At 37.8% G+C, this 23,840-nt stretch overlaps 1 protein-coding gene across 2 annotated transcripts in view; it reads left to right on the top strand.

Annotated features, from left to right (window-relative positions):
* Nucleotides 1-22,477, top strand: part of WDR75 (WD repeat domain 75) — a 36,022-nt gene extending 13,545 nt beyond the window's left edge. For both annotated transcript variants that reach the window (XM_069576921.1, XM_069576920.1), the window contains exons 6-21: nt 2,249-2,319; nt 5,617-5,736; nt 6,177-6,265; nt 10,177-10,335; nt 11,219-11,278; nt 11,369-11,484; nt 12,672-12,847; nt 13,979-14,136; nt 14,607-14,787; nt 15,770-15,864; nt 17,014-17,109; nt 17,699-17,868; nt 18,370-18,429; nt 21,081-21,230; nt 21,583-21,674; nt 21,959-22,477. In XM_069576921.1, coding sequence (XP_069433022.1) covers nt 2,249-2,319; nt 5,617-5,736; nt 6,177-6,265; nt 10,177-10,335; nt 11,219-11,278; nt 11,369-11,484; nt 12,672-12,847; nt 13,979-14,136; nt 14,607-14,787; nt 15,770-15,864; nt 17,014-17,109; nt 17,699-17,868; nt 18,370-18,429; nt 21,081-21,230; nt 21,583-21,674; nt 21,959-22,163 — 1,998 coding nt within the window. In that variant the 3' untranslated portion in view covers nt 22,164-22,477. The remainder of the gene's footprint in view (nt 1-2,248; nt 2,320-5,616; nt 5,737-6,176; nt 6,266-10,176; nt 10,336-11,218; nt 11,279-11,368; nt 11,485-12,671; nt 12,848-13,978; nt 14,137-14,606; nt 14,788-15,769; nt 15,865-17,013; nt 17,110-17,698; nt 17,869-18,369; nt 18,430-21,080; nt 21,231-21,582; nt 21,675-21,958) is intronic.
* Nucleotides 22,478-23,840: the final 1,363 nt, after the last annotated feature.

Genomic DNA, 23,840 nt, shown 5'->3' with positions numbered 1-23,840 from the left:
GAACTAATGATACATATAAGAGCAAGGGTGAATCTCAGGTGATATGGAGCTACCATTGTAATGTATTAGATTGGTGCAAAAGTAATTGTGGTTTCAGACCATGAATTTTAAATCATTATAATTAGGCTGAAACACATCTTTGTTTTTTTCCCCTTTTTTAATTTTTTAAAATATAAATTTATTTTAATTGGAGGTTAATTACTTTACAATATTGTATTGGTTTTGCCATACATCAACATGAATCCACCACAGCTATACACATGAAACACATCTTTATTAGTCAAAATAGGGACCATTGCAATCAAGACATTTTTTCCAATGAGAAATAAGTTTGCTTATTTCTGTATCATAAAAATCCATGCTTCAGGATTCATCAGACTCTTAGAAAGCATTTTCTGCATCCTGGTTATAGAGCATTTTCCCTGCGAAAAGTTGTTGAGATGCCAGAAGAAGTGGTAGTTGGTTGGCAAGAGGTCAGGTGAAATATAATAGATGAGGCAAAACTTGATAGCCTAAATCATTCATTTTTTGAAGTGTTGTTTGTGTGATGTGCAGTCAGGCATTGTCTTGGGGAAGAATTGTGCGCTTTCTGTTGACCAGTGCTGACTGCAGTCATTGCAGTTTTCACTGCATCTCATCAACTTGCTGAGCATACTCCTCAAATGTAATGGTTTCACCAGGATTCAGAAAGCTGTAGTGACTCAGACAAGCAGGAGACCATCAAACAGTGGCCACGATCTTTTTTTGATGCAAGTTTGGCTTTGGGAAGTACTTTGGATCTTCTTCTCAGTCCACCCATAGAGCTGGTCATTGCTGGTTGTTATATACAATCCACTTTTCCTCATATGTCACAGATCGAGAAATGGTTCATTGTTGTTGCATAGAATAAAAAGTATATATATATATATATATATTTTTTTCCCCCTTTTTGGTCAGCTCTTGAGACACCTACTCATTGACCTTTTTCACCTTTCCCAATTTGCTTCAAATGCCAAACGACCACGGAATGGTTGACGTTGAGTTCTTTGGCAACGTCTCATGTAGTTGTAGGAGGATCAGCTTTGATGATGGCTGCCAGTTGGTCATTGTCAGCTTCCAACGGCCAGCTACTACCCTCCTCATCTTCCAGGCTCTCGTCTTCTTTGCAAAACTTCTTTAACAACCGCTGCGCTGTACATTCCGCAGTCGTTCCTGGGCCAGACGTGTAGTTGATGTTGTGAGTTGTCTCTGCTGCTTTATGATCCTTTTTGAACTCAAATAAGAGAATCACATAAATTTGCTTTTCGTCTAATACCATTTCTATAGTCTAAAAATAAGTATAAACAGCAAGCAATAAGTCATTAGCAAAAAACATAAAGTGAGAAATATGCATCAAAATGGTGTATAACATAACCACATTTATTTAAGAATGTATTCCAATATCAAATGGCAAAGTTCAGCAATACAAAACCACAGTTACTTTTGCACCAACCTAATATTTACCATTCTGTTATAGAACAGGCTGAGAGGTAAGCTATGGTGATAGCTGGCAGGGCTAGAGGCATTGGGGATTGACTGGAATAAAGAACAAATGAGCACTCCTGAGGCAAAGAAAATGTCCTGAATCTTGATTGTGGTGATGGTTACGTGGTTATATGCATGTTAGACATTGCACTTTTTTGTTGATAAATTATGCCATAATAGAAAAAAGTTTTAATCATTATACTTAAAGTTTGAGAGTCTAGTTTTAGGATATAGGATCTACATTCCTCTTTAATTTTCTGATTATTATAAAAATGGGAGTATCCTTTCCATACAATAATCATGCTGGTAAAGAATCCACCTGCAACACAGGAGACCCCAGTTTAATTCCTGGGTCGGGAAGTTCCCCTGGAAAAGGGATAGGCTACCCGCTCCAATATTCTTGGGCTTCTCTGGTGGCTTAGATGTTAAAGAATCTGCCTGCAGTGTGGGAGACCTGGGTTGGAAAGATCCCCTGGAAGAGAGCATGGCAACCCACTCCAATATTCCTGCCTGGAGAATCCCCGTGGACAGAGGAGCCTGGTGGGCTATAGTCCATGGGGGTCACAAAGATTCAACTAAGCAACTGCACAACCTTTCCATTGTTAAACTGTAATATATTGTTTCATATTAATATACTCAATCAGCAAAACAATTTTGTTGCTTTGTTAACTATTGTGATGAGAATATTTCTTTTTAAAGGGTGTTAACTGTCTTTATGAATGTTATCTTCTCTTTGCAATACCAGGGGGAGTATGTTGCTGCAGTACGGGACTTCTACTTGTCTGTTTATTTTTTCAAAAAGAAAACAACAACAAGGTAAGAATTCCGTTTTGATAGCCTTATTTTATTTACTCAAGAGTTCATTGTAATTGTATTTATCTTAATTTTATTCATCCTGTGACCCAATGCTATTTCTCTACCATATTAAAATTATGAAACCACAAGATATAAAGGTAGAATTTTTAATCCACAGTGAGTCAAAATTATTACCCACAAAATCCTAGGGAGCTTGTCTCCCTAAAACCCCATCCACACATAGATTTCTGCTGTCAGAATTGGGATGTGGTTTCCAAAGTCTTTTCTAGATGATCCTCATTCATTTTATGGCAGGAGAAATGAATGTAGGCTTTCGGATATCTGGGCTTAACATGATTCAAATTAGTTCATTGAACCTCCTTGTACTTCAGATTAACATACGTTTTAAATGGGGATGATACCATTAAATGCAGATCATGAACTCCTTGTTGCAAAATTCAGACTTACGTTGAAGAAAGTAGGCAAAACCACTAGACTCTTCAGATATGACCTAAATCAAATTACCTTATGATTACACAGTGGAAGTGACAAACAGATTCAAGGATTTAGATCTGATAGAGTGCCTGAAGAACTATGGATGGAGGTTCGTGACATTGTACAGGAGTCAGTGATCAAGACCATCCCCAAGAAAAAGAAATGCAAAACGGCAAAATGGTTTTCTGAGGAGGCCTTACAAATAGCTGAGAAAAGAGAAACTAGAGGCAAAGGAGAAAAGGAAAGATACATCCATTTGAGTGCAGAGTTCCAAGGAATAGCAAGGAGAGATAAGAAAGCCTTCCTCAGTGATCAATGCAAAGAAATAAGAGGAAAACAATAGAATGGGAAAGACTAGAGATCTCTTCAAGAAAATTAGAGATATCAAGGGAACATTTCATGCAAAAATGGGCACAATAAAGGACAGAAAGTGTATGGACCTAACAGAAACAGAAGATATGAAGAAGAGGTGACAAGAATACACAGAAGAACTACACAAAAAAGATCTTCATGACCCAGATAATCATGATGGTGTGATCACTCACCTAGAGCCAGACATCCTGGAATGCAAAGTCAAGTGGGCCTTAGGAAGCATCACTACAAACAAAGCTAGTGGAGGTGATGGAATTCCAATTGAGCTATTTCAAATCCTAAAAGATTTGAAAGTGCTACACTCAATATGCCAGCAAATGTGGATAACTCAGCAGTGGCCCCAGGACTGGGAAAGGTCAGTTTTCATTCCAATCCCAAAGAAAGGCAATGCCAAAGAATGTTCAAACTACTGCACAGTTAACACTCATCTCACACGCTAGCAAAGTGATGCTCAAAATTCTCCAGACCAGGCTTCAATAGAACGTGGATCATGAACATCCAGATTTTCAACTAGATTTAGAGGAACCAGAGATCAAATTGCCAACATCCAGTGGATCATCAGAAAAGCACAAGAGTTCCAGAAAAACATTTGCTTCTGCTTTATTGACTATGCCAAAGCCATTGACTGTGTGGGTAACAACAAACTGTGGAAAAGTCTTCAAAAGATAGAAATACCAGACCACCTTACCTGCCTCCTGAGAAATCTTTATGCGGGTCAAGAAGCAACAGTTAGAACTGGACATGGAACAACAGAGTGGTTCCAAATAGGGAAAGGAGTACTTCAAGGCTGTATATTGTCACCCTGCTTATTTAATTTATATGCAGAGTACATCATGTGAAATGCCGGGCTGAAGGAAGCACAAACTGGAATCAAGATTGCTGGGAGAAATATCAATAACTTAAGATATGCAGATGACACCACCCTTATGGCAGAAAGTGAAGAGGAACTAAAAAGTTTCTTGATGAAAGTGAAAGAGGAGAGTGAAAAAGTTGGCTTAAAGCTCAACATTCAGAAAACAAAGATCGTGGCATCTGGTCCCATCACTTCATGGCAAATAGATGTGGAAACAGTGACAGACTTTATATTGGGGGGCTCTAAAATCACTGCAGATGTTGGCTGCAGCCATGAAATTCAAAGATACTTACCCCTTGGATGAAAAGCTGTGACCAGTCTAGACGGCATATTAAAAAGCAGAGACATACTTTGCCGACAAAGGTCTGTCTAGTCAAAGCTATGGTTTTTCTAGTAGTCATGTATGGATGTGAGAGTTGCACTATAAAGAAAGCTGAGCATTGAAGAATTGATGCTTTTGAACTGTGGTGTTGGAGAAGACTCTCGAGAGACCCTTGGACTGCAAGGAGATCAAACCAGTCAATCCTGAAGTAAGTGAGTCCTGAATATTCATTGGAAGGACTGATGCTGAAGCTGAAATTCCAATACTTTGTCTACCTGATACGAAGAACTGACTCGCTGGAAAAGACTCTGATGGTGGGGTAGATTGAATGTGGGAGGAGAAGGGGATGACAAAGGATGAGCTGGTTGGATGTCATCACCAACTCGATGGACATGAGTTGAGTAAGCTCCAGGAGTTGGTGATGGACAGAGAATCCTGGCGTGCTGCAGTCCATGGGGTCTCAGAGTCGGACACAACTGAGCAGCTGAACTGAACTGAATAGAGTCGTAAGGATGAATGAGATAATATATTTAAAGAGGCTAGTGCTAAGCATGGGACTTCTCAGGTGGCACATTGGTAAGGAATCTGTCTGCCAGTGCAAGAGATACTAGAGACATGGGTTTGATCGTTGGATTGGCAAGTTTCCCTGGAGAAGGGAGTGGCAACCCACTCCAGTATTCTTGTCTGGAAAGTCCCATGGACAGAGGAGCCTGGTGGGCTACAGTCTGTGGGATTGTGCAGAGTCAGATAGGACTGAGCACAGCACACAGCAACACAGTGCTAAGAATGAGAAGTCACTCTTCAAATGACGCTGTCCTCTTTAACTCTGCCTTAAGATTAACATTTGTTTTCCTTTGCAGTATAATAAGCATCCTGACATCTTTGAACAGATTATCCAGTTGTCTCAGATATAATTTCTTAGGCTTATCCATACTTAATACTAAAAACTTGGCTTAAACAAGAAATTTTAACAAACTTTGGCCAGGTAGAAAACCACAAAAAGGACTGTCTATTCTTTACTTCACTCTCAGTGGCTTGCATGGATAAGTTATTATGGCAGAATGTTATTCACATAAAGTTTATATTGTTTAACAATAAATGTTTATAAAGCACAATTCATGATTCCTGGTCACAGTTTTTCTTAAAAATTGTACATTTATGTTCAATACATCTGAGAGCTCACCAGTTTGGCTGGATAAGGATGGACCTCCCTTTTACCTAACTATATGATACCCACCAAGTCTTTAATAATCAAGGTAAAATTTTTTTCTTCTAGGTTTACCTTATCATCATCAAGAAATAAGAAACACGCTAGGAACAACTTTACATGTGTAGCATGTCACCCAAAGGAAGATTGCATAGCAACTGGTCACAAGGATGGCAAAATTCGTCTTTGGTCAGTTTACTCTTGCAAAGCTTGATGATCATTTATTTCTTCTGGATTAGTCCTGCAGAACAGGGATGTACCTGGGTACAGGGAGAAGGACAGAACCGAAAAGCAGCTGCTAATAGTAGAGATGAGGCTTTGCTGGCGTCCTCCCTTTCGTATATTACTATACTCTTTGCTGCACAGACTTAACTATTATAAGATTTCCACCTTTGGCCCTAGGAGTAAAAAAGGTGCCTTTTATCTATAAGAGAGCTTTTTGTCAGCCTTTAAGTAAAATGGAAAGAGTAACAACAGTGAATATTGAACTAGTAGGATACTGTGATGGCTTGTTGTTTGCAGAAGTGACTGGTTTAGAAATAGAAAGTGTTCTTTTTGCACATTAAAACCAGTGAGCTTGATAAACATACCCCTTTGACCAAATTAAGAATTTTGGTTTTCTCCAACAGGAGGAATTTTGATGATGAAAAGAAATACACATATACATGTTTACATTGGCATCATGATTTGGTTATGGATTTGGCTTTTTCAGTGACAGGTAAGTGCAGATTTAATCATTAAAATGAACTTTTGAAATGTGTGAACCAAGTATTTTAATTCACTGTATATATAGTCTGAAAGACTTAAAATTGCCTGGGCCAGATGAATTTTAAGCGCTCATATTACCCGTGTTTTAGGCACAGTTAGCACAACGCTTATTGCACAATACCATTTGCTTAAGGTTTCAGAGCCCTTCAGAGTATCAAAGTGTACACCTTTCATAAAGCCTCTTGTTAATACACACCTATTTAAATTATATTACTTTTTTGTTTTAATATATGTGCACATTGTCAAGTCCTTGCTGTCCATGAGTCTAACGCAGTTTATCAAGAGCAAGTGACTGCTAATGCTTCACATCCATTATCTCAATTAATCGTTGACTCCAAAAATCATAGGCACCTTTATTCTCATTGTACAGATGCCATAAATGAGCTTCATAGTTGACAACTAACTTGCTTAAAAGGTCACATGGCTAGTAAGTTCGATTTGGACCTAGATCTAGTTCAAAACTTTCTTTTTTTTACCTATTAGATGGCCACATTCACTGTTTGAAGTTAATTCAGTCCTTTGTTCCATTTAAGCTGCATGAGAGTGGCTGTAATGAGTAAAAATACCCCCTTGGAAATAGGATGACCTGCAACAGAAATTTGGGGTACATTTTGTCTTTGGTTACTTTAGCATCCCCTACACCTGTGTGCTGAAAATCATGTCATATTTTGACTGGTTCCGAACAATGCAGGGGAGGGGGTGCTAGATGCTCCAGGGGTTGATGTCCCTGGAGAAAGTGGATTTTCTTCCTGCACGTCTTCCTAGAGATGGCCAGGACAAGTCTTAGTGCTGTGTGCTCTGGATTCCTACAGGGTTTCTTGGGTTTAACTCACTGGAGCCTTGGGAAGTGGAAGGTATCCTCAGCCCATTTGTGCTTTTGATTTTGGGGGTTGGGGAGTGGTATCTGGAAGGGTGGGACCCTTAGAGTAGTACAGCAGGAGTCCAGCCTCGACATACGGGAACTGAGAACAAAAGGAGAATGAAGAGGGTGTTAACCCTGTGGATGGAAGACTTAGGCCGTCTTATCTTTAACCCCACCCCCACCCCAGCCCCCAGAGTACAAATGAGGGTGTTTGTGGCGTTTTGTATATATGCGTCTGTGATGTTCAGGCAGTGTCTTTATTCTTTCCTGACCCAAGGCGGGTTCTTCTGCCCTTCCTACTCAGTTTGTTTCTCTCTGCTGTGGCCCCTGCTCAAATCAGAACCAAGATCAGCTGGTAAATATTGTCATAGTGACTTTTCTCTTTTGTTGTCCTTACCCATCTTGCCCACCGCCTGTCAAGCTAGTTATTAGTCATAGCCTTCTTGATGGCCTTACTTATCCTTAAGCCCTGGAACATTCAGATCGGCCTTTTCAGGTGGGGTTAGGGAAGAAGGCATAGTTAGATTACTTGGCACTCAAAGAAAGTAAACACGAATACCAGAAGCCTCTGCTGTGACCCAGGGCTTTTGTGCAGGAGGTATTGCAGATCATCTTGGCTAATAGAGAGCTGAATTCTTGATGTCATTTTTTTAAATCACATGAATGTTTGTAAACAAGGAGTAATATAGTACATGGTTGTCAGTGAAATGTTAGAATTGACCCTGAATATGTATAAGAGTTAATTGAAGAAAGAAATTAGTTGTCTGTGCAAACAGTTTTTAAAACTATTTATAAGTTAGGGTAAATATTAACTGTATAAACTGTTTTGGCTCCGCTTTGAACCCAGTCATGCTCTCTGTGAAAGCATCTAATTTTTGTTGTTTTTTAAATTATGAAAATAACACATTTACAGGAGACCTGGAAAATACAAAACAAAATTACATGTAGTTTCACCGTATATATTACAGTTGTCTGTTTTAAGTTGATAAATTAAGATTTTTAGTTAGAGTTTCAATATCAAACTCTCAGAAATTATTAGAATGAATGTACAGATGAGTCCAAGAATATAGTAGACCTGAAAAGCACTATGAACCAATTTGACATAATTAAGATTAATACAATTTTCACACAGCAGTAGGATACAAATTTTATTCAAGTTCCCATAGACTAAACTAGGAGATATCCAGACATAAGACCAGGTGCAGAAATTTTATAGTCATAAAGTATTGATCTTATAGAGTCTGTTCTCTTTTTACTGTGGAATTATGATAGAGATCAATATCAAATATATTTGAAAAAACCCACATGTTTTCTTCAAGTGCAGTGTGACCTTTACCAAGAGAGATCTTTGCCTTAGCCATTGAAAGACTCAATAAAGTTAGAGGACTGAGAAACAGAGGGTGGTTGCAGAGAATCTTTTAAATGAGAAATGAATAGCAAAGCTACTTTAAAAAATCCCATATATTTGGAAATTAAATGTCCACTTTTGAATGAGGGGTATATCTAAGATGCCATAAAAAGGAAAATTACAAAATATTTGTAATAGAATAAAAGTGAAAAGAGAATTCACCAGAATTTTTTGCATGCAGCTGATACTGCTCAGTGCAATTAAATACAATATAGAGTCTTGAATAAGGTATGAAAACAAATAATGGACACTAACATAAAAATTTGAAATGTGAACAAAATCTGTACTTCAGTTAATAATACTGTATCACATGTTAATTTTTTTTTAATTTTTATTATGTTGTGTTAGTTTCTGCCATACAACAATGCAAATAAATTGCACATACATCGCTAGCCCCCCTGCCCTGTCCCCATCCGATGCCTCCCCGCCATCACAGAGCACCGCCCCGGGCTCCCTGTGCTGCCCGGCAGCTTCTCACCAGCTGTCCGTCTCACACCCGAGAGTGCACACACGTTGATGCTACTTTCTCCGTTCATCCCTCTCTCCCTCCCCGACTGTGTCCACAAGTCCATTCTGTGTCTGCACCTGCATCTCCTTTCCTTCCCTGCAAGTAAGTTCATCAATATCACTTGTTCTAGATTCCATATTTATGTGTTAATATACTATATTTGTTTTTCTCTTTCTGGCTTACTTAACTATAACAGATTCTAGGTTCATCCACCCTGCTAGCATCTAATTTGTTACTTCATTCTGATCTTTAAGCCTTTCTTATTTTAGTGCTCTAGGACCTCAGGTTAATGTTGAATAAAAGTGGTATGATGTTCCCAACACGGGGAAGGTTTTCAGTGTTTCACCACTAAACTACTCGTAGATTTTCTATAGGTGTTTTGGTGAAATTTTAAAGGTCTCACTACTTGTTTACTAAGTTTTTATTATAGGTCTAGAATAATATCATTTATGTTCTCTGCATCTATAATAAAATACTGATGATTTATTTTTCCTTTATTCTCTAAGTAGAGTTCATTACACTGGTTTATTTTTCAAATGTTAAAATAACCTCACATTGCTACAATAAACTTTACCCTGCAGTGATGTCCTGTGTTTTTAGTGTATCATTGGATTCAGCTTGCTGTTTTCATGTGGTGGTTTTTGCCTGTTAAGAAATTGGCTTGCACTTTTCATATGGTGTACTAGTTTTGGTGCTGGAAGTATGCTGGTCTTCAAAACAAATTGGGAAGTGTTCTTTTATTTTGTTACCTGGAAGAGAGTAAAACTGGTTTATTTCTTCTTTACATGTTTGGAAAAGTTCACTAGTGAAGCCATTTGGGCCTGGAGGATGTTTGTGTTACCCAGATTTTCTAGTTATTGGCAGAATTGGTCAGCAACGAAGTAGTCACATTACTGGAAAGAAAAAAAATCCATGAATCAGTGATCTTTAAATCTTTTGTCTTGCAAGTTTATTAAAAGATATAAAGATACTTGTTTGCATGTTTTTTAAAAAAGTTTTTCTCTAATGTAGGAAAACTCACAACATTGATTATATCTTCCTGTTTTTTCTCTGTCTGTTTCATTTCTTTGGGTGGATGAGAAGGCAGCAGTCTGCTGAGCGGTGGCCGTGAGTCTGTCCTCGTAGAGTGGCGTGAGGCAGCAGAGAAGAATAAGGAGTTCCTCCCCCGCTTAGGAGCTACCATTGAACACATCTCAGTGTCACCAGCCGGGGATTTGTTCTGTACTTCACATTCCGATAACAGTAAGTCTGAATTTGTTGTCGTGAGGAAATATGATTTTGTGTAATGTCATAAATCAGCTAGCGTCTGTAGGGAATGGAAAACAGCAAAACAAGAGTAGCATAGGATTTAACCAGCCTATTTTTCTCTTCCATTTCTCATCTTTTCTCCATCCCTTTCTTGCCCTTAGGTGCCACCAGAATCCTACATTTCCAGAGATGTTTTTATGAGAGTATAGGGCTAAGTGTATTTAGTTATTGTTGTGCCACTTACATTTAAAGATCTTTTTCATGTGGGATGATTGGGGGAATAAAAGAAGGGTTTTGAAATAGGCGTTTGTGTTTTTACAATATAACGGCATTTTTGTAAGAATGCTATGAGATTTTCCTTCAGTATAACCACTATCTCAGTGTGAGAGCTATTATCTCACTGTGAAATTTTGACAGAAATGGAGGCCGTCTTGTACTTCCACCAACGCATTTGGTCATCCTGTTATAACTCAGCTGAGATGTGAATCCCATAGCCCACTGCCTTGTTTCACCTCAACAGAGAGCATGGCCGACCAACCCATTACTGCAGTGATTCATTTCAAAGTAAACTGTAACCATCTCTTTTGGGGCAAATAAGTTTCTGAATTAACATTTTCAGTGTAGTCATAGTCGCAGCAGAAAACTTAGAGGTTCCAACAGGGACTGAAAGGTGGGATAAAAAGTCCTCATCCCACCCCTAGTTTTTCTGTTAAATAACAAACTATAGTCCTAACTCTCCAATCACAGCCCAAGAACATAACTCAGTTGTCTTCTGTATTCTGGTATATATCAGAAGACTATAAATTCACCTTTTTTTTTTTTTTTTTTGCCTTGAAATCTGACTCATTTATGTTTAACTGTTTGTTTTTACCCACAGAGATAACAATCATTCACCGAAACCTTGAGGCATCTGCAGTAATTCAAGGCCTAGTGAAAGGTACTGCAGACCTTTGGCTGTGGAATGGTATACATTTTTTAAAGTGAATATTTTTCTGATTTCAGCTACTATTCATCACTTGTTTTGCAGACAGAAGTATCTTTACCGGTTTGATGATTGACCCAAGAACTAAAGCTTTGGTTTTGAATGGGAAACCTGGCCACCTGCAGTTTTATTCTCTCCAAAGTGATAAACAGTTATACAATGTAAGATTTTGATGCATTAACTAATCTTAAAACTAGTGAAAGTTTTTATAGCACCCACTGGGGTCAGGTAACTTTTGTGACTTCTTAAGATGCTGTGCCTATGTTATTTAAACATTGTATTATCAGTTGTTTACAGCATGATCCTAATGAGGCCACGGTTGCAGATGAAGTCTGCCTGTAAAAGCCAGTCAGGGCTGTTGTGTAGGCTCTTATTGTTTCAGACAACACTAATTAACTGTTAGACACATCTCTACCTTTGAGTAGATACCTCTGTCTGCCACAAGGATGGGATATGAGAATATGTGGATTGACAACACAGACATGTCTGTGTTTTGTGGCAAAACAGTGTCATATGTGCATACTGAAGATAAAATTTTCAGTGTAGATTAAAGAGGAACACTTTCTGTAATCCTAATAAATGCAGTTTAGACTTTCCACTTTTACTTTTGTGCCTCACAGTACCCTTGATTGGAGAAGGAAATGGCAACCCACTCCAGTGTTCTTGCCTGGAGAATCCCAGGGATGGCAGAGCCTGGTAGGCTGCCGTCTGTGGGATCGCACAGAGTCGGACTGAAGTGACTTAGCAGTACCCTTTATAAATTTCTATTACAGCCTCTCTGACACTTTGTCTCTTTCCCTCCGACACCTTTTAACCTCTCAAAGGAAGAAAGCTTACTGATCTTTGTACATTTCTAGTACAATGCCTGGAAATAGTAGACATTGAATACATTTTTAGATGTAGATGAGGAAATAGAATAAAGGAAAAAATTATAAATGCTCATCTGTTTACAGTATTGTTCTTTTTTCACTCCTTAAAAATTGTAGGTTTTATTTTTGCTCTCTTTGTTTCTAGTGATGTGAAATCTAGTCTTGAGATTTTATATAAAACTATAAAGAAAAACATTACTGTAATCTAAGATTCTGTTCTAAGATCTATAAATGGAACATAATCATTACTTAAATTCAAGATCGCTGAAAAATTATCACCACTGAATTTATGTTATATAATATGCTTCATTTTTTAATGGCAGTTTTGATCACTATAAGCAATTGTTAGTTCATTTTTGTCTAAAAGTTTGTTACTCTAGATTCCAGAAGGTATCTGTGATGTGGTTAATATTCCTTGAATGCTTTAACATTTACGTATTTACATTAATAGAAATTTTGGATTTTTTTTAACCCATCAGTTAGATATTATACAGCAAGAATATATCAATGATTCTGGTCTGATCCAAATTGAGCTAACAAAGGCTGCATTTGGCTGCTATGGTAATTGGCTTGCAACGGTGGAACAACGTCAAGAGAAGGAAACTGAGCTTGAATTACAAATGAAAATATGGATGTATAATAAGAAAACACAAGGGTAAGATTACCTATATAGCTGTTTAATTTCAGAGCAGGAAATTATTTGACTTTCTAGCCTGTGGTTTCAATTATTGGTCTTTTTGATACATTTATATTAAGAGAAGTGAAGGAAGTGTTACTCCTCTAATAAAGCCTTTGAGCTTTCTGCTCTGAGAAAGCAGTGTTGTGTCCAAGTTATGAGTCACTTCATTGCATAAATGAGGAGACATGGAGAAGTGACACCCCAAGGACACACCTAATTCCAGGCAGATCCAGGATTAGGACAGCTGTCTTTGTTCCTTGGCTCTTTTATTGATGTTAGACTACCTTCTTTGGGAAAAATGACAGTAGTAGGTGGTGGAAGTGTGGTGTGGTGCAGTTTCGACTAGATAAGGAGCCCACTAGTTTCAGTTAGTATGGCTGTAATAGCTATTTATCAAGTCCTTGCTTGTCAAGACCTAGGCTTAGTGCTCTGTGCCAGTTATCTTGTGAATCTTCACAAGATAAGCCTGTTGCATTTTACAGATGAGGAAACAGTCCCTCCATACCACTCTCATAACCTGGACTTTTAAAAAATCTGTCAGCCAGACAGGACCACTGCCCTGATATATTCTCATGCTAGCATGAGTTCCTCCCAATCACACCAGTGTTCTGTCGAGGCAGAAACAAACTTCGGGAGGTAGTTTGGGTAACTTATTAAATACTGACCGGGGCAGTTTGAAATAGGTAGTGTTTCTTTACCTTCTTGCCACAGGAGGGGCTTTATAGCCATTTCCTTTTTTGCTTTTTTTTTTTCAAAATAGGTATATGTGTCCTGCAGTTTTCCTGTATTTTAGGGTAGTAACCTTTCAAGAGCCATGTTTTGACAGACCCCTATTTTATACTCATTCTGTACCAGTAAGTTGACACTACGAATCATCTGTGTTAATGTAAGTTACCCGAGGCCAGAGGTAATGTGCTGGAACTCTTTGCATCTTTTGTCTGTTAGTGACAGAGCACTCAATTGTTGGTCATTCTGGTGGTAATATATAAGTTGCCTAATCTTAAAGATTCTATTGGAAAATGTACAACTTGTAAGGAATTCTTAATACTCAATGATAGTATATCATATTGTCCTGGTATAAAAATAAATTGGTTTCCTTCCTACTAGGTTTGTTCTTAATACAAAGGTTAACATGCCACATGAGGACCACATCACAGCTCTCTGTTTCTGCAATGCAGAAAAATCTGAAAGCTCCACATTGGTTACAGCAAGTAAAGATGGCCACTTCAAAGTGTGGATATTAACAGATGATTCTGATATATACAGTAAGTTGCTTAAATTTAGTATATGCATATGTAGTGTACAAGTTTAAGAATTGGTATGTTTAACTCATGAAAATCATATCCATTCTGGGAGGATTTTTTTCAACTATAATTCTGTAGACCATTGCCTAATTTCAAATGATTTGGGAAATAACATTTTACATCTTTCTTTCCCAAATCTTTACTTATTTTATGACATTCTTGATTAATTGTATGCTAATTACTCCATTCTATGAGGAAAGAGTTTTGAAAAAAAAAGTTCCTCCCTTTCGCAGTTACTGCCTTTACTTTTCCACTAGAGGAAGGCCAAGGTCTCTTGGAAGGGATACAAATTTCATATCAGTCAATGACATGTAACTAAATTTGGGGGCAGAAAGGTTTTTTTGCTTCCTTGTTTTTTAATATGTGTGTCTACTAAATGCCCTAAAATATTATCTAACATTATACTATTTTTATGCTCTATATTTCCACAGAAAAGGCTGTTGGCTGGACCTGTGACTTTGTGGGTAGTTATCATAAATACCAAGCAACTAACTGTTGTTTCTCTGAAGATGGCTCATTACTAGCAGTTAGTTTTGAAGAAATAGTTACAATATGGGATTCAGAGACTTGGGAACTTAAATGTACCTTTTGTCAACGAGCTGGGAAAATAAGGTAGGTAAATTATTGGGAGAGTATAAACTACTGGATATTTTTTAAATTCAAACAAGTCTTTCTACATAAACTTTAATAATAATTTATGCTTTCTCCAAAGGCATCCTGTGTGTCAGTGGTGCCACCAAAATACTGGGAAGCTAAGAAATGCTGTGTTTGTAAACCGTGTGCATTAGTTTTCTTGGTTGTACTACACAACTAGATGCCATGCATAAGCCTCAGTAGATCCAGACAGTGTGTACTTTCTCTGCATCTTCATAAAAGCAATGTTACGCTCAAACTTCATTATTTTTAATAATGGCAAGAGAATTAACAATAATATCTTCCATTTTATTTTAGGTCACTTGAGCATTTGAGGACAGAATGGCTAATTTTTATAATTTCTAACATATCTAATTCTGAATTTACTTCATAAAACTTCACAATTCATATTGCAAATCTGCCTCTTGAGGCAAAAAAAAAGCATAAACGGTTTTAAGTAACTTGGTATGTTTCACGTACATGTTCTCTATATGTGCCAATTACTGTACAGCATATTAGAAAAGAATCGGTCATCAGATCTGTTTTCCTAAAGAAACAAAATAGGTCAATAAACCTTTCCTTTTGTGCTCCTTACCCCCTTTTTCTGCAGGATAATTATGAACAAAAACGTGTGTGTATCTAAAAGTCTGCACTGCACAAAACTAGTACTATGTGGGAAGTCTGCAGTCCTTTGTAACTGAGTGTAGTAGAACTAACTGTTGTTGACTTCCCTGTTTTAATCTAGGGTGGGAAGTCTGCAGTCCTCTGTAACTGAGTATGGCAGAACTAACTTGTTACCTTCCCTGTTTTAATATAAAGCAAGAAGTCAGCAGTCCTTTGTAACTGAGTATGGCAGAGCTAACTTGTTACCTTCCTTGTTTTAATTTAGGGCGGGAAGTCTGCAGTCCTCTGTAACCAAGTGTGGTAGAACTAAATTGTTAACTTCCTTGTTTTAATCTAGGCACCTTTGCTTTGGGAGATTGACTTGTTCCAAGTATCTTCTTGGTGTCACTGAAAATGGCATTCTGTGCTGTTGGAATCTGCTCAGTTGTGCATGTAAGATATTTTTTGCTATAAAGTGGTATCAGAGCACATAGGAAAATTTGGAGTGCTATGCCTATAATAATAGACTTTGATTACAGTTGGCTCTTGAGTGATGCAGGAGTTAGGGTCATTGACCCTCTGCACAATCAAAACTTCACACATAACTTAGAGACATCCCTCTGTGGATTCAGCCAGCCTTGGATTGAACAGTGCTGTAGCATTCGCTGTTTTAAAAGTCTGTATATATGTGTACCTGCTCAGTTCAAATTCGTGTCATTCAAGGGTCAGCTGTATTTATAAAGGGCTTCCCCGGGTGGCACTAGTGGTAAAGAATCTACCTGCCAACACAGGAGATGCAAGAGACTCAGCCTTGTTCCCTGGAAGAAGGCTTATTCCCTGAAGTGGGAAATGGTACCCTACTCTGGTATTCCTGCCTGGAAAAGTCCATGGACAGAGGAACCCGGCAGGTTCACAGTCCGTGGGGCCACAGAGCGGACACAGCTGAGTGCATGCATGTATAGACCTGCTCAGTTCAAATCCACGTTATTCAAGGTCGGCAGTGTTTATAAATTATTACCTAATTTTCAGCAAATCAGCTTCCATCGTCCTTGCTTTTTTCCCCACTGTCTTCAGTGTGTATGACTCTGCCGCCCTCCATATTCTCCACCCTCCTAACAATTTGTGGAAAGTTTCTCTGATTCATAATGCATATTAACCTGCAGTGCCCCTGACAGCATTAAATTTGAATGGAGCCTATTAACAGTCCTCCTAACAAACATGGACTCTGTGGCATTTTACTTATTCAAGTATGTTTGGAAGGCATGGTGGTTGCTTAGTAATGAATGTTTATAACTTATGATGATTCTGGTTAACATTTTGCCCACATTTAGCAGTAGTGGAAAAACATCAGACCATAGTTGCACTGAAATAATAACCATTTCATTGCATGTGGAAGAAATACTCTGTTTTTTTGCTTCCTGCCCTTCATCTTAGTGCAGATTTCCACAGATAATTTCAGTACGTTGACTCTGTATTATCTGGAAGCATAAAATCCCTCTTCCTAAGAATAATAAAATTGATTGTCCCAATAAATATTGAGTACCTACTTTAAGAAAGCTTTTGGTAAATCTCTTCTTAGAAGTGAATCCCTTTTTCCCCCAGTGGAATGGAGTACGAAATTAAATGTGAGAGTTATGGAACCTGATCCCAATTCAGAGAATATTGCTGCAATCACTCAGTCTTCTGTTGGTTCAGACTGTAAGTACACACGTTTCTTTGACAGAAGAAATCTGTTAACCTAAATCTTCTTTTTAGCATCTTTAACGTCATTTGAATTAAACTTTACTTTGGATCAAAAGCCACTTGCCTGACTACTGCTCTTCCTTGAGTTCCAGCTTGAGGACGTCCCTCATTTTTCAGCATGTCATCTCCTACTCAGTCTTCAAAATCCAAGAGAGATTTCATCTCTTTGAAGGGTTTTGAAGGCACCCCCCAACCCCCAAGGAGCTTTAATCGTGCCTTCTCAGTGACCTTAAGGCTCCACAGATGTCTGTTCTAGAGCTTAAGACAAAAAGTACTTCTGCAGTGTTTTGGTGTCTGTTTTCTGCAGTTGGCCCTGCTCTCAGAAATAGGAATTTTTCTTTCTCTTTTTCATCTTCAAAGCCCTTGTTCCTAACCTTCTTGACACATAGTAGGCGTCACGTAGATACTTGTTGAATCAAAGCCTGAAATAATCATGACCTGGGCCATTTACTCAATGGGGTAAGTCCCAGGGTGAGTATGGTCCTCCAACCTGAGGCTAGAACTAACCTTTGCCAGCAAAATGTTATTGTCTGTTTTTCTCTAGTGTTTGTATTTAAACCTAGCGAGCCAAGGCCATTGTATATTCAAAAGAACATCTGCAGAGAGGAAGTCTTGTGGGGAGTGTTTGTTCCCCGAGATGTCCCTGAATCATTCACCTCCGAAGCTCACCAGTGGCTGAACAGATCCCAGTTTTACTTCCTAACAAAATCACAGGTAACCATCCATCTCAGAAAAGGCAGTCATTAGTATGTGTGAAATAGTTTGATTAAGGATTACCCCTCCTCTCCCTACCCACCTCAACCCACTGCCAAATTGTGTAATATGCTCAGTACAGTCATATTATTGGTGGGAGTATATTAGCCCCCACCTTTAAGGCTATTTCTTGTATTCATTCATTCCATGACAGTAAAAAAGATATGATCTAAAAGATAAGAGTATTGTGAATGGTATTTGTTAGAATGGCCTTTTTTAAACTTTTTTATTTGATTTACCATAAAGAAATCAGTGGCTTAAATTAGATCTATCAGTTGATTTTATATATATATATATATATATATATATATATATCTTTCAGAACAATCTTAGAACTGTCACAGCAGTTACTAAATACATTTTCTGTGAGCATATATATATAAGCATGAAAAGTTGACATTATTTTCTAACTTTAATATCTACAGTTTATATTTTACATCATTAATTGACCTCTCTTTTCAGAGTTTATTGACATTCAGTACACAGTCTCCAGAAGAGAAACTCACACCCACAAGCAAACAGGTACGTTCTGATCACTTATAGCTCAGATCATACACATTGCCTCTCTGCAAAGATAAGTTTATCTTTCAAAACTCAGCTATGACAAAAATGTTTTACCTGCCCTGAAGTGGAGTTTTAAATTATATACTTAGAAACTACTTGCTTCATTTGATGTCATAGTGGTCTTTGAAATTGTAGTTTTAATTTGTAATGCTAGTGATATGCTGGTGATCCAAAGAATCAAATAGTTTTGTGAGACTTCTGTGAGAAAATTTGAACTTCACCACCAAGTGCGATGACCCACAAAGATACTCACTCTCAACTATTTAGTTGAAGTTTTTATTTACCTCTCTGTCTCTAAGAAACATGTTTATATTGCTAATTCTGGATTTTTCAGATCTAGGCATTAGATTTGGTCTTTTCTAACTGTGATCTATTGAAGTTGACATTTCTTCCACACCCCTACCCCCAAATACACAACATACACCCTCATACATTCTGTCCCTAATCTTTCCAGTGTAGATAAATCTTAAATTTATCTTAGATCGCTGTTCATCCTTAAAAATGTTAACACAATTCATAACTGAGCCATGCAGTAACAAACAGGTTGTTTTCCCTTTTATGACCAGCTTCTTTTATCTGGAGTTAATGATTGCTTATCTTTTCATTTGCTCAGTTTCCTATTCTCATCTAGTGAAAGTGAGAGTGTTAGTCGCTCAGTCATGTCCAATTCTTTGAGACCCCATGGACCGTAGCCTGCCAGGCTCCTCCATCCATGGAATTTTCCAGGCAAGAATCCTGGAGTGGGCAGCCATTCCCTTCTCCAGGGGTCTTCCTGACACAGGGATCAAACTTGGGTCTCCTGCACTGTGGGCACCTAGTTCACCATCAAAGTCTATCCTAGTGTATAAGTCCTCTCTCGTGGTTTTCATATTAGGTATTCTGAGTCTTGAAGAAGTATTTTCAGGAGCCTCTGACCTGCTTTTTTCTGAACTGATTGCCCTATTATAAACCTAAAACCTGCTGCACAGTAGTCATCTTAGGATCTGCATTTGCTGCCATTCTGGGGATTCAGTCACCTCTACTGTAATAGATCCTGTGGTTTATCGCTTACTTTGCTTACTCGTTTGCTCTGGTGAATATCTCCCTGTTGGTGTATGGGCAGTAAATTAAGACATTGCAGGTTTGAACTTGTTTTTATTCTCTCCCATTTGATTGGTTGCTTACGTAGAAATCTAGATTGAAAATCATTTTGTCTTAGAACTTTGAAGATACTGTTATACTTTATCTGTAACCTGTCTTAGTTTTCTCTGAAAATTCATTGAATTCATTCAGCATTTTTTTGTTGATCATTACTGTATGCTCTAGACATTTAGGGTATCAGTGAATGGAAAGGTCAAGTCTCTAAATTTGTAGTGTTACAGTCTAATAGGAAGGTACAGATAATACACATTAGGTAAAATATATAGTATTTTAGAAAGTAATTATTTTTTTCCCATTTTTTATAATATGAGAGATTTCTTATTTTTCATCTGATCTTATTTATATATATATATGTTTGGGGTTGGGTTTTTTTGTATTTTTTTTGTTTTTTATATCTCGAATGGTTTATTTCCATTAGGTTTTTTCTTTTCAGTCTGTTTTGGAGATTTTCATCAGAGTCTGATGATTGTTGGCTGTCTGCTTTTAATTAAAAGTGAGCAAGATCACCGTTTGAAAGTTCGCCTGGATGGAACTTGACCCCTGGTCTCCACTAGCTGACTGAGCTGAAGTCATTACTTTTAGAACTTTCTTAGACTGGTCGTTATCACCCAGATAGACTTCTTCCAGGTTCCTGCCTTAAAGGCGTCACCTGACTCCAGCACTGTGGGAAGCGCCCTCTATGGGCCGCAGCTGCCTTCAGCTGCGCAGCCACCACCACCCTCCACAGCACGCTGTCCAGTCTAAAGAGGCACTTGGTTCTGCTCTTCAAGGAGCATACTGCCAGCCTTCTGCTGAGGCTGAGGAGATCTGGAAACCTGAGAGCTCTTGAGATAGGCTTTAACCAGGCTAACTGGGTTTCTTTTTTTTTTTTTAGCCTTTTTCAAAGGTACTATTAGTACCAATTCTTGAGCATTGTGAGATTCTACAGAATAAATTTGGAGAAGGAAATGGCAACCCACTCCAGTATTCTTGCCTGGAGAATCCCATGGACAGAGGAGCCTGGCAGGCAACAGTCCATGGGGTCACAAGAGTGGACACAACTTAGTGACCAAACCACACGGCCACAGCATAAATTGGGATGCTCCTTAGCGTTCGCCACCACCAGCTTAGAATCCTGTTCTCTTGGGTCTGCTAGGTTAGTTACCACCCTTCAGCCTGCTTTCCACTTTCCACATCACCCAGTGTCTTTATTACTGTAGATTTATGCCCTCCCCTTTGCTGCTGTTTTTGTAGGACTGGGGGAAGAGGTAGTGGTAGGTGTGCATTTTGTTCTGTCATCTAAGTGTCCACGTTGGCTTTTCTCAGAGTAAATGGGCTAGTCACAATTGCTTTCCTTGTGAAGTGAAAGAATCATACAAGATAACCTACAATTCCTTTCATCCGTGTTATTTTATTACTGTAGTACTTGGATCAGAAGGCAGTTCCTCCTTTTTTATTGAAACTGTTTCCCTGTTCTTTAACCCTTACAGCTATTAGCAGAAGAAAGTCTTCCAACAACCCCATTTTATTTCTTATTGGGAAAGCACAGGCAGCAGCAACAAAATGACAAGTTAAATGAAGCTTTGGAGAATGAGCTGGTGCAGCTGCCCTTAACAGAAAACATCCCTGCAATTAGTGAGGTAAGTAATTAACTAATTACACAAGTTTATCATAACACTGAAACTAATAGTATAAATTAATTGCTTATACCTATGTGACATGGATTAAATGCAGTAAAGCACTTTAACTAAAGTTGGAATTTTTGTATAATCAATCTGTAACAAATAATTTTTGGATAATCATTTGTGTATTGTGCAACTATAATTCTCAAACTAAACGGTATAAAATTTAGGATTTCTGATGGGGTCAGAGGAGGGGTTGTTTGCATAAAAGTAGGAGTTGTTTGGTTTTTCATCAACAGAACCTGGTGTTGATAAAAGCCTTGGCATTTGCTCTTTTTAAATGGAACCCTGTTTTTCTGTTTTACTCTAGCTTCTTCGCACTCCAGCCCATGTCCTGCCATCTGCTTCTTTCCTCTGCTCCATGTTTGTAAACTCACTGCTGCTGTCTACAGAGACGAAGAGGTAAGGCCATTCATTAGATGTGTTCAGATACTCTGTTTTGAGAAACAGGATGGTCTGTGATATCATTGATCACAATATTCTTTCCCTGTGTTTCTCCTTCAGCTTTAATCTGTATTTACAGGGTATAGAATTACTAAGCCAAATAAATAAAATAAAAAGGTATTCAGTAACAAGAATTTTCATTAATTTTGTTCATATGATTTTTTTCATAAGTATCTTAAATTAGAAAGTTATTGTTTAGAAATATTTTTCAATAGTAATTGCATTTTCTGTTATTGTTAAAGTGCTGAAGAAAATCCTGATGATGTCGATATGGAAGAAGAAAAAGAAAGTGATGATTCAGATGAAGAAAATAATTTCACTGAAAAGATCCAGGATACAAATAACACAGATTTGGAAGAAGACATTATACATCAGTTGTCAAAATCAGAAGAAAAGGAACTGAAAAAATTTAGGAAAGTAGACTACAGCTGGATAGCTGCTCTTTGAGCCTTGGAGGATGGGGGAGGGTTCTGCACTTTGTTTTTATGTTTTGATTTGTTTTCGTTATATGTTGATACTCCACAAATCTATTTAAATGTTATTTCTGTTCTTGAAATATTAACAGGCTGTTAAATATTAACAGGTTTTACTTTTAAATAACTGGCAATATGAAGTTGGGTTTATATCACATTTTACAGTTGCCATATGTATCATCTCATTTCACATATCAGCCTTAAGGAAGAGCTGGAAGTTGAACTTATACAGCATAAGTCCCCTTATCTGCAATTTGGAGATATAATAAAATTTTTTAAGGCTTTGTAGATAGTGTTTTAATTTCAGAATTCATTTGGTGGCCAAGTACGACTTGAACTGATGTGAGGTTCTCTACAGTCTTGATTTCAGCCCTCTTGTATATTTCTCATAGAGAAATTTAGGGAGATGATTTGATTATGGTAGTATTTCACAGACTTCGCTGAGAATGTTACATAATATAAGCTGCCTAAAATCTGGAAACATCATCTGACCCCATACCTTTCTGCGAAGGTGTCTACTATGCTTGTAAATACGGTCTTCGTGTCAGCCTCAGAGCCAGTAAGAGCTAGTGTACTCTGTCCGTGTTACTGTGTCTACTGAGTCATGGAAGAGTCCCTTAGGAGTTTTCCAATTCAGTGATCCTCTTCTGTAACGTCTATATTAAAAAGTTAATGCAAAAACAAGTGTACACGTAAGTGCACATCTCAGGGAATGTTCACAAATTTGCTCTAAGTGGCTCTTTTTAAAATATTTTTTTAGATTCTATTTCTACTATTTTGGGATTTTACACTTTTATATTGGTACTCATTGAAAGTAACCTTATAAATTTCTCTAATACACTTAAACATCTATATGATTTATGGACTTAGAGAGTGTCTTCTACTGACTATCTAGTATGGTGGTTAAAATAGTACATTTAACATCCCGTCATGTCTCTTTATGGCCACTCGAGTTAGTTGGTCGTTTTGTTGGTTTTCATGGATGCTAACACTGTTGAATAAATTGGTACAAAGCAGAACAGTGATGGATCTTTTTTTCTCTTGTCACACACTGTCCCTTGCTCAGTTCTTTTCAGATAGCGTTGTAGAAAAATTATTAGATTTGACCCTGCACTTATCCTCTTGTAATTTTGTTGAAAGTTCTATTTTGAGGTTCAGTTCAGCTTCTTGAGGATATAGCTTGTGATCTTAAAATTGCCTTTATATTTTCTTAATTTTTTCTCTCACTTAATTCATTAACTTCATTGAATACATCACTGCTTCTCGTCAGAAGTTGCAGAAGATGGCAGAACTGAGGTCTCTGGCCAAGGAGCTACTAGGAAAGAACATAGGGAATGGCGTTTCCCTGGACATTTTGCTCTTAGCCATTCACTCCCTTAGAGCCTCTGCTCTATTTTCTCTTCTGACCTTTCTTCCAACTGAATGTGGCTTTCAAGAGTCAGGCAAATGTTTATTTTATTTAAAAAAAAGATAGCATTGTAAGTGTTTTTTTATTATTGTGCTTTAACTTATTACATTCTTTTTTTCCTTTTTAATTTTTTTATTGAAGGATAATTGTTTTATAGAATTTTGTTGTTTTCTGTCAAACCTCAACATGAATCAGCCATAGGTATTCATATATCCCTTCCCTTTGGAACCTCCCTCCCATCTC

The sequence above is a fragment of the Ovis canadensis genome, chromosome 2 (genome assembly GCF_042477335.2).
Source record: "Ovis canadensis isolate MfBH-ARS-UI-01 breed Bighorn chromosome 2, ARS-UI_OviCan_v2, whole genome shotgun sequence".
Taxonomy (NCBI): Eukaryota; Metazoa; Chordata; class Mammalia; order Artiodactyla; family Bovidae; genus Ovis; species Ovis canadensis.
This window is presented reverse-complemented; position numbering and strand designations above follow the sequence as displayed.